The following is a 10824-nucleotide window of genomic DNA, read 5'->3' on the forward strand; positions in this document are numbered from 1 at the left end:
TAATCACTTGATATCTCTTGTGGAAGGAGAGTGTTGATCTCTTCTGCTGACCATCTCTGAACTGACATATTTAATTGTTGTGGTAATGTTGTTAATTTACCCGAACTCTGATGGCTTTTAAAAATAGGTTTGTTCGAGATGGGAACCTATGACAGAAGTAGGCAGAGTTTCCACTACAGACCGCAGTTTGAAAGGAGCTATTAGGCTTGTTTGAGATGCATCGGCGCTGCATAGATCGATCGGTGTATGACATCAAAGTACCGCAAGTGCAATTCAAAAGCATTAAGAGTCGTCTGCTCTCCAATTGCTCTCACTCTACTTTGATTTCATATGCCGATCGTCTGCGCAGTGCAGATGCATCTCGAACAAGCCTAATGGCTCCTTTCAAACTGCGGTCTGTAGTGGAAGCTCCACCTGCTGATGTCATAGGTTCCCTCGTTAGAGACCAGCAAGGTTTCGGGGCTGGTTCGGAACCAGGATCGGGGCACTGGCCCAGGATTTTTTCAAATGGAAAAGCACGGCCCAGTTCCCAACTGGGCTTTGGCTCCGGCACCAGTCCCAGTGGAAAAGTGTTAAATGTCTCCCATCAGCCCCTGCTCCTCAGCCTCCTCTTAGTGGCAGGGCAACACCTCGGGGCTGCTGCGAGACAGTTCCTCCTGGGCGTGGGGATCCCTTGGCTACGGCCTCAAATCCTGTAATTCCACCTCGGCCCGTCGCCCTGAACAATCGTGGCGATTTTTGTGATCGTGGCTCCTAATCAGTGATGCTGTGTCGTACAGTGAGAGCGGTTCAAAGACGGCTGTTGTCAAGGTCTTGCGACCAAAGATAGCCTACGATACAGCATGATCATCGCACAGTGTGTTTGCTGCTACGATCCACATTTACTGACCAACCAATAAAAATGTGACATTAAATCAACACGACATGGTGCTAAAACATAAAACTCCTTACCTCAAGCTCTTATCCCTTCCTCTTTTACTGCTTCCAATTTGTTTCAGCACACATAAAAATACAACTGCTAAAGTGTGACTCATCATGCTCTTTTTGTTTACCACTAGCAATGATGTCCAAGTCAGCCGAACATACTGACTTTATGGATTTGAAAGTTAATTTAATCCATCAAAATGGAAATAACCACGTTCTTTCAAACAGAGCTGAAGAATGTGCTGTCAAACGAATTTGACACGGTTAAATCAGAGCTACAAGCAGTTAAATCAGAGATAGCAAGCAATGCTTCGACTCTTCGCTCAGACTTCGCTCAAAAAATTAAAACGACAATATCAGACATGGAACGAGGGCTATCTGGCTGCTCGGACGATAACACAGTACTACAAAATACTGTGCACAAATTGGAGAAAAATGTGGAAAGCCTGCAGGAGAAGTGCTTGGACATGGAAGGGCGAATGAGAAGGTCAAATATTCGCATACTGAATGTAGCTGAAGAATCTGGCGCATGTTCCCCAACCTCAGTGTCAAGCTGCATAAGGATACCTTAAAGATGTGCTAATCGACAAACGGGCAGATGGTAAACCAAGAGCAATCATAGCAAAATTGCATTACTATCAAGACTGTGTCGAAATTCTCCGCCGTGTTCGTGAAATCTGGCCACTTCATTACAAGGGTTCAACAATACTCATCTTCCCCGATTAACCACCAAGCGTGGCCCGTGCAAGATCGGCGTTTAACGAAGTCAGAAAACTACTACGAGGAAGAGAGGGTGTCTGCTACGGCATTCTCCACCCGGCTAAACTCCGAATCACCCACAACGGAACAGAAAATAATGAATATTTAAATTTTATTCAAATCCAGTTGTTAAGCACAATTTAGAAGAAGTTTTGCACTCAAGGAATTATCAGTCTACGCTCCCATAGCAAGAAATCAGGTTTACCCCTTCTATTATGGATGAAACCTTTAATATTTGGTCTGTGAAAGGTCTTAGGACACTAAAAGATATGTTTATTGATGGAGACTTTGCATCATTCAGTCAAGTGAAAATGAAGTTCCAAATTCCTGACTCCCACTTTTTTAGATTTCTTCAGCTTCGTAGCTTTGTGTCTTCCTCATTGAGCCACTATCCTTCATTGCCTCCCTGTTCCCTTCTTGAGTCTATAATGGACCTGAGTCCATATTCCAAAGGAGCCATTGGTAAAATTTATTCTGTAATTAATTCTCATAACCTGGAACCCCTAGCTCAACTAAAAAGAAAATGGGAGGTGGAATTAGATATAGAACTCTATGTATTCTGTAATAAATTCTCATAACCTGGAACCCCTAGCTCAATTAAAAAGAAAATGGGAGGTGGAATTAGATCTAGAACTCTCAGAAGACATGTGGCAGTCTGTCTTAAATAATATTTATTCATCTTCAATTTGTCTAAAACATAGAGTAATTCAATTTAAAATTGTTCACAGACTGCATTGGTCCAAAGTGAAATTAGCCAAATTCAAACCAAATTTAGACTCTAACTGTGATAGGTGTGAAATTGAGCCAGCTATGCTATCTCACATGTTTTGGCTTTGTCCAAAATTAAAAGACTTCTGGCAGTTGGTATTTAAATTTCTCTCTGATACATTAAAGACATGTATAGAGCCTGAGGCCATAATTTCTATATTTGGTATCATACCACGATCCTTATGTTTTAATCAAAGTACGAAAAGACCCTAACTGTGATAGGTGTGAAATTGAGCCAGCTACGCTATCTCACATGTTTTGGCTTTGTCCAAAATTAAAAGACTTCTGGCAGTTGGTATTTAAATTTCTCTCTGATACATTAAAGACATGTATAGAGCCTGAGGCCATAATTTCTATATTTGGTATCATACCACAATCCTTATGTTTTAATCAAAGTAAGAAAAATATGTTCGCTTTTGCTATGCTTTTAGTGCAGAGGTTAATACAGCTCAAATGGAAAGAAAAATCCCCTCCAACCTTTAAGCAATGGCTTAAGGACCTACTACATTATATGGCCTTAGAAAAAATACGGCACACTATAAGAGGCTGTACCAAGATGTTTTATATTACTTGGCAACCTGTTTTAGATCAGATAAAGAAGATGGACCCCTCAGTTATCTCAGAGGAGTAGTAATTTTTTTTTTCATATCAGAAAGCTAAAATGTATAATTGTGCAACAGGGGGAATTGTTGTGGGTAGGGATGTTATCTAAAAAATGAAAAAGATGTCTAACTGTATTATATGTGTCATGTTTGACAAAATATTAAATAAAAACACTTAGGAACAAAAAAAAACATACATACACAGGACATAACCATAAAACATTTAAGGTTACATCATAAGCATAGTATTTTTAGATCATAAAATATGAATAAACTACAAAAAAATTATCACTTTCATTACCACTCTTTTTTTATTAAACCATTTTCATTCTCTACCAAAAATGTCCACCACAATGACAATCTGAAATCTACAACAGTACGTAAAGTCCTTTTAAAATACTATTTAAAATATGTTTGGCAGAGGATCATGTAGGGTAAGGCCATTATTTATTTTTTTGTTCAAAAACTGAAGAGTTGGTTTAATATGACCTCAAACTTCCAAGGGGAACCTAATAAGTCTTAAAATGATTTAAATTACTCAAGTTTAAAAGGTTTAGATATTTGCAGACCCTTGTATATGAAATGTAGGCTACTTCAGTCAAATATATACACTTCCATATTATTTACTTTTAAATAAGAATATATCATACTGTAGGGGGAGAGCGGGGCACAAAGTAACACTTTTTGACTTTCTCAAATTGTGTAAATCCACATGGGGTTCAGAGTATCCCCCCCCAGTGTTTAACCTTATTGAAAAGCATTTGCGATTAAAATACTGTTTATTGTTATTTTATTATGGGTAATTCTTTTGTTAAATCTGCTTATTTCTCAAAGCACATGAATAAAGCTGGGCTTTTCCAAAGAATTCTTGTTTATGAACTTCTTTGTCTTGTGGTTTTTTTTTTTTTTATATAAAAAACAAATAAATAAATTAGTTGAATGAATGTATTATATATACATTTTATAAATGGCAAATGCTGTATTTTCCACGATTATGAAAGTTTAGGAAATGTATGATGGAAGTTTAGTGAAGATGCGGGACAGGTGCAGCGGGGTGTGTCACCTCTATAAATCACACTAATGAGCGCTTTTCTTGCACAGCCTATGCTTCGGGAGAGTAATCATGGCAGCAGTGTCGCAGATGTTCGTTTGAACAGATTTGGCCTGTATTTGAAGTCTCTTTAATCAGCTGAAGCGGTTCGTGTTGAGATAATGAGCAGCGGGACTCCTTACATCGGCAGTAAGATCAGTCTGATCTCTAAAGCTCAGATTCGCTATGAGGGAATATTATACACCATAGACACCGATAATTCCACTGTGGCCCTGGCGAAAGGTGAGTGACCTGTCCGCAGCGCTCGCGACAGCAATACACGGGCCGAGCTAATCCTAGTTTCCAGGTGGTGCTCCGCACGTGAGATCCGCTTTCAAATCAGATAACCAAAAAACCGAGTCTTTCTGAGCCAGTTCTCTTCAATTATATGAAATAAAATAGGTGTTTAAACGTGCAAGGAATGTTTATGTATCACGTGTTCAAATAAAACCCCTGCTGACCTGTTTTTATACAGTCTGCTGCAGACCTGCTGCAGTTTTTAATCGGTTTATTGAAACAGTCGAGCAAATTAATAACGAAGCCTAATCGAAGTCATGGTCAAACATAGTACCTTTCTTTTAACTTAATCGTAATTGTCTATAGGTTTGAGTGTGTTAATCTGTATTTGACCCTCTAACTCTAGCACTCTATTCTAATTATATTTTATCTATATATTTTTATTTAAAGGAAAACGAACGCTTGACCCTCTAACACTTGTACTCCCAATTCGTTTTCTAACTGCTTGTTTTCTTGTTATTGTATATGAATGAATGAATGAATTAATTAATTAATTAATAGCTTTGCTACTTGTACTGTTAAGCTAACTGAGACTTGTCACAGCACTTGCATATTGTTGCTGTTTTGTTGGTTTGATTGCTTCTACTGTCCTCGTTTGTAAGTGTCTAAATATAAATGTTAACGCTGCAGTCCCATTGCTGGTGTAAGTGGAAAGGAGAGGGTGAAGTTCGGTTGGGTTCGAGCTCTGTCTCGTAAGGTCCATCACATTGGTTTATCTGGACGTGACAGTCATGGAGTCTCACTGCAGCTTTTGTTTTTGTCAGTGAGGTCCTTTGGGACGGAGGGGCGACCGACAGACCGGCCCGTGCCGCCGAGGGATGAGGTCTTCGAGTACATCATCTTCAGAGGAAGTGACATCAAAGACATCACGGTCTGCGAGCCTCTGAAGATTCACCACAGTCTTCCTCAGGACCCTGCTATAGTTCAGGTTAGTTTGGCTGCGAGGGAGTCTCCCCAGCAGGTTTCTGCAGGCAGGGCTGATGTGTGCTTGTCTCCGTCAGTCGTCTGTGGGGTCGGTCCTGCTTGTTTTCTTGTTATTGTATATGAATGAATGAATGAATTAATTAATGAATAGCTTTGCTACTTGTACTGTTAAGCTAACTGAGACTTGTCACAGCACTTGCATATTGTTGCTGTTTTGTTGGTTTGATTGCTTCTACTGTCCTCGTTTGTAAGTGTCTAAATATAAATGTTAACGCTGCAGTCCCATTGCTGGTGTAAGTGGAAAGGAGAGGGTGAAGTTCGGTTGGGTTCGAGCTCTGTCTCGTAAGGTCCATCACATTGGTTTATCTGGACGTGACAGTCATGGAGTCTCACTGCAGCTTTTGTTTTTGTCAGTGAGGTCCTTTGGGACGGAGGGGCGACCGACAGACCGGCCCGTGCCGCCGAGGGATGAGGTCTTCGAGTACATCATCTTCAGAGGAAGTGACATCAAAGACATCACGGTCTGCGAGCCTCTGAAGATTCACCACAGTCTTCCTCAGGACCCTGCTATAGTTCAGGTTAGTTTGGCTGCGAGGGAGTCTCCCCAGCAGGTTTCTGCAGGCAGGGCTGATGTGTGCTTGTCTCCGTCAGTCGTCTGTGGGGTCGGTCCATTACCCTGCGTCTCAGGGCGGCTACAGTCCTTACCGGAGCGTGCTGCCCTCCTACAGCCAGCTGGCCGCCAGCTCGCTCCTCAGCCAGCAGTACGCCGCTGCCCTGGGCCTCGGTAAGAAGAGCAGCCTGAGACCAGCTGAGCTGTGAGCGGTGCACTGAGTGACTGTTCGCTGTCTGTTTCTGAGGCTCTGGTTTGCCTGGTGTTCCTGTGAGGAGAGGCCCGATGGTTGAGCAGGCTGTTCAGACGGTGCCTGCGGAGATAGCGGTGCAGAAGAAGGGTTTGTCTGGAGCGCAGCAGGGAGGAGAGCCGGGCCGAGCGCAGAGGGCCAGAGCCCCGGCCCAGAGAGGTGAGCGACTCTGCTCCAAAGCGGAGTTAACCTGGCGAGAACCCAAACAGGGCAGTTTTAGTGCTAGAAGATCCTCTGACATGTTCTCTGCCAAACCCCTTTATCATGTTTTAGTAGGTTGTGCTGGTTTTAACCCTGAGAATCCTTTTTTTTTTTTTGGGAGAAGAGATTTTAAGAGTTAAGCCGTTTGCTGTTTTAGAGTTTAGCAGAAATAAGTTATGAAATGAAATTAGCCACAGAAGCTGGCGTGGCGTTAAACAAACTCAAACATGGCTTACTCTTGGTTTTGCTGGTCTGGCGTTCGTTCGGTCACCTTATGAAGTATGAAGCGATCCCGTGAACACGCAGATCACAGTACACGAGTCTCCCTGTGAACTGATGCTAAGAGGGCTGGAGTGCTACTTTTGTACTTCTGGTTAATAGTAGCTTGTTTCTTTTTGCATATTGCAGAATGTCTTGGCAGAATTTTTTTTTTTTTTTTTTTTTCTTTTCTTTACTTTCTTAACTCTTAATGTAGTTATCATAGTTATCTTTAGTTTATAGTTATCGTTTCTGAGCAGGCCTTTGGAAAGATGCCAAACATATGTACACCAACCCAGCCGTGAACTTCATATAGGTATTAACATTTACGTCAGTGAACAAAATTCCATGCTATTTTAAAACTTAATTAATTGGCTGTATTGAAACCATAAACAGTTAAATAGTTCCATTCATTACCAAATCATAGCTTCTGAAACCAAACTACTGATGTTTCCACAGATCCTTCTTGGTGACATTTCCTGCAGTGATTGAGTCCAGCTCTGATGCCAAATTGTGTGCAAGTCTTCTGAAACCCAATGAGAGTCTCACATTGACCGTTTCTCTGCTTGATCACAAAAACCAGACGACACAACTTGTGCAGCAGAGATCTTCGGCAGAGTTTCACCGCTGCTTTAGTTTCCAGGTCTGTCATCACGTGGAATATGCAGCATTTTCGTCTGGTTTTTGTGCTAACAACATGATTCTCTACAGGCTCCTCGAGTAGATGGAGAATTGGTGCAGAAACTGAGGGTGGTAGTTCAAGGGAGGGTTTTCAAAATGATAGAAGAGAGGAAAGTCATGTTCAAATATTCCCTGCCTTTGACCTTCATCCAAACTGACAAACCCATCTACAATCCAGGACAAACTGGTGAGCTACAAATGACCCTTGGATGAATATTTAGTCAACTGAACTTGTAGCATTTGTTACACTTTCTAAATGTTCAATTGCATTATGTAATAGATGGCACTAGGGATATGCCGATATCAAATTTTCATGTTGCGATTAATTGCTTACTTCATTAACAAACTTTTTATTTCTTTGATGCTTAAAAGATTGCACAAACTCAAATCATTGTGACAATACAGATGTAGCGTATAAAAATATAATTCTATTTTTAGCCATTGTGCTTCTACATCTGATATAGAAGTATATTAGAAGATTTGTGAGGTGCAGAACGCATTGCTCTAACTGTAATATTGTGAGTACTGTCAGCTGTGTTAGTGAGGCCTGTCCCAGCTCCAGTGGTCACGGGCAAAGATGGCATGACATTCCCAGTATTTGGCCCAAGTGTGTTGTACACGCACAAAAAAAAGCTAAATTCAGTATTTCCTATGTAACTGACAACACAATATTAGTTGTGGGACTTCTGTCTGTTTTGTTAGTGATTTTAAAGCGGTCCGCAGCGTTCTTTTGTCTCTGCACTAATACAGTGCATGTCTGTAGCAGTACTGAAGATGTGGTGGGTTTGGTGTTTGTTCAAGGCACTCAGATGGCCAAGACCACAAGCATGGGTATTGCTATGGTTACTTGAATACCCTAAAATGACCTCCTTTTGGTTACGGTTTACTTTAAGGAAACTTGTAATTCACTTAACCGCTTGCTTGGTAGACTTATAAAAAAAAAAAAAACTCTCTCTCCACTTCCTGTTCTCCCCGTGGAACCCGTCTGTTTCAGCTGCACAGCAAGGAGCCTTGAAGGGACCGAGTCCAGCCAATGATGAGAACAAGCCTCCAGGCAGCAGGAGAAAACAAGGTAAAGACTGCAGGGTTTGTTCTCCTGTGGAAACGGACACTGCTTCCGATCCACATCTGAGGTGTCTTGCAGGAGCTCGACGGTCCAGGAACCGCGGCCGAGGTCAGATCCTCGTAGGCAACACCAAGCCCAGCACCCTGCAGTTTGAGTCGGACTTTGACTTCGAAATGGCAAACGCTCAGTTTAATAAAGACGACCTGGAGAAAGAGATTGAAGACAAGCTCAGTGTTCAAGGTATGTGCTTCTACATGAACGCCTGCGGTTTTCTACTCCTTTGACCTTCTGGAGCTGATTAGAGTTTTCTTTGTGCTCTTGTTTCTCCTGTCAGAACCAAAGGAGAGCCCAGAAGAAAGGAGCGATAAAGAGCAGGAAAAGCCTGTCCCTGAGAGTGAGAGCACTGTTGAAGAGGATCCACTCGGGCCCAAGTGCTTTTACAATAAAGCCAAGTGCTTCTTCGATAACGTCTCCTCAGAACTCAAGTCGAGGTATGAGCGTTTGTGTCTCCGGCAGGGGAGCGTTTCCTCGGAGTAATCTCTCTGTCTGTCTCCAGGCGTACCACATGGGCTGAGGAGAGGAAGCTGAACGTGGAGACCTTCGGGGTCCCCGGGCGGTTTCTGCGAGGCCGTGGGTTTCGGGGTAATTACAGAGGGAGACGGGGCCGAGGGGCTGCGCAGCATCCCGTCCCACAGAGGGTAGGGAGTGGACGGCTGTGAGGCCTGGCGTGAGTCGATTACTCTGTTGATGAACTCCGTTATTGAGTATTACAGCTCTGTAAAGTACAGGATCTCCGAGTCCTCTGGACTGTCTGCAAGGAGAACCGTTCAGGGCTGCGTTTCCTGTACAACGGTGTAAACCGCTGATTAACCACCATAGTACGATGCATTGTTGTGGAAACGAACTAGCTAGTCACGACTGTTTCCCGAACACATTAGTTCAACATTATAGGGCCGTTGTTAATGACGTCACACGCATGTGGTGGAGTAATAACTTCTGCTAATTAACTGATTAGAGTTCTCGAAGATGCTGCTGTATTGATCATGGCACCTGATGACTAATTTAACAGGTTTTTTTTCCCTGTCGTTTTGCTTTATTTGACGTTTGACTCATCGCAGGACCCTCTTACGTCATACTCCGGGGTTCCCTTAGCTGTTTATGCACATGCACACTCTTCAAAAACCGCTTATTGAGGACGTGCTAAAATACATGGATTAATATGCGTTGATATTTAGATGGAATGGAATATAAACGTAGTACTGCATGTTAGCTTGCTTGTTGTGCCCAAAAGCATATTTATTTAAGCCCATAGGTCTTCCTAACAAGAAACTATGCTTCTAACCACAGATCGAGAGCTGTGTTTCCCACTACGTAAGTTTGCGACGCTGATTGCGAATGTTCGTTTGAACTGTGGTTTCGGGAAACACCGAATCGTTGAACTATGCTGGTAACAACAGAACTTGTGGACTTGGTTGGCTAGCGATGCTTTTGGGAAACGCACCCCTGATGTGTTCAGTTCTCAAGATGAGGAACGTGACCGATTCACCTGTGTGCTAATATCAAAGTGTTGGCAGTCTTATCAGTCTGTCATCATGGATCTCTCTTCAAGATCTAATCAACTCCTGATGCATTGAAATCCCACTCGCCATTGCAAATGCTTGCTGGCTCTGAGTGAATGGCTACAACTTTGGCTTAAACTTGCCTCTTTCCTCCAGATACACTGCCTTCCTCTGGGACGTGGGTGATTTGGTTTCCAGTGTCGGAGATCTTCAGTGGTAAATCTCACTAGACCGTTCTCGTCATCTCGCCCTCCTGTGAAAAATGGCTACATTGATTGTTACTTTTCATTTGATGTTTAAACTGCCTTTTCCTTTTTGTTTAATGTGAAGAATCTCTCGGCTTTAATATGTGAATGCACCATAATCCATCAGTGATTTCTGCATTTGAACTAGGGTAGCACTTTTATTTGTATGTACGGCCAATTTAATGGCTATACAGGAATATCCATTTAGATGGAGTAGATTAACTTCAGCCTATGGTATGTGGTCCCCAATACATTTATTTATTTATTTATTTTATTTTTTATTTATTTTTTTTTTCTCCATGCGTGTTAAATTGTAAGGGGATCTTGTTGATTGTGATTGTTAATAAACCTAGGAAATGAAAATCTTGAGTCTGTATGTTTGATTGAGGTATTGTGTGTGTTTTTTTTTTTTTGTTTTTTTTGTTTAATTGGCACTTTGTGAATTTACTTGCAGAGATTTAATTCATAAGGGAGCCGCTATTAATATGCGGGGCATTGAAACCGCACGATCGCTTTTTACTTTCACTTTGGAGATTTGCGATCGCACGTGATCTGTGTAAACTACAGCGGCAGTACTTACTGCACATTTT

General features: G+C 42.0%; 1 protein-coding gene across 2 annotated transcripts; it reads left to right on the top strand.

Moving 5' to 3' along the window:
• Positions 1-4162: 4162 nt before the first annotated feature.
• Positions 4163-10379, top strand: lsm14b (LSM family member 14B). 2 transcript variants are annotated; one of them, XM_016564037.1, is made up of 9 exons: positions 4163-4386; positions 5205-5368; positions 6016-6148; positions 6222-6383; positions 8359-8436; positions 8509-8670; positions 8765-8921; positions 8987-9157; positions 10146-10379. In XM_016564037.1, the coding sequence occupies exons 1-8, from the start codon at positions 4266-4268 to the stop codon at positions 9147-9149; spliced, it is 1140 nt and encodes a 379-aa protein (XP_016419523.1). In that variant the 5' UTR covers positions 4163-4265; the 3' UTR covers positions 9150-9157; positions 10146-10379. The 2 variants fall into 2 exon arrangements, with proteins under 2 accessions (XP_016419523.1, XP_016419522.1); XM_016564036.1 differs by having other exon boundaries at positions 8987-9128.
• Positions 10380-10824: the final 445 nt, after the last annotated feature.

Source organism: Sinocyclocheilus rhinocerous, unplaced genomic scaffold (assembly GCF_001515625.1).
Source record: "Sinocyclocheilus rhinocerous isolate Xijiao unplaced genomic scaffold, SAMN03320098_v1.1 scaffold2365, whole genome shotgun sequence".
NCBI lineage: Eukaryota > Metazoa > Chordata > Actinopteri > Cypriniformes > Cyprinidae > Sinocyclocheilus > Sinocyclocheilus rhinocerous.

Coding starts and splice junctions, on each gene's coding strand:
- lsm14b (XM_016564036.1), top strand. CDS start 4,266: ATGAGCAGCGGGACTCCTTACATCGGCAGTAAGATCAGTCTGATCTCT. Junction 6,384..8,358: donor CAGAGCCCCGGCCCAGAGAG/GTGAGCGACTCT, acceptor CGTCTGTTTCAG/CTGCACAGCAAGGAGCCTTG. Junction 8,437..8,508: donor AGGCAGCAGGAGAAAACAAG/GTAAAGACTGCA, acceptor GGTGTCTTGCAG/GAGCTCGACGGTCCAGGAAC.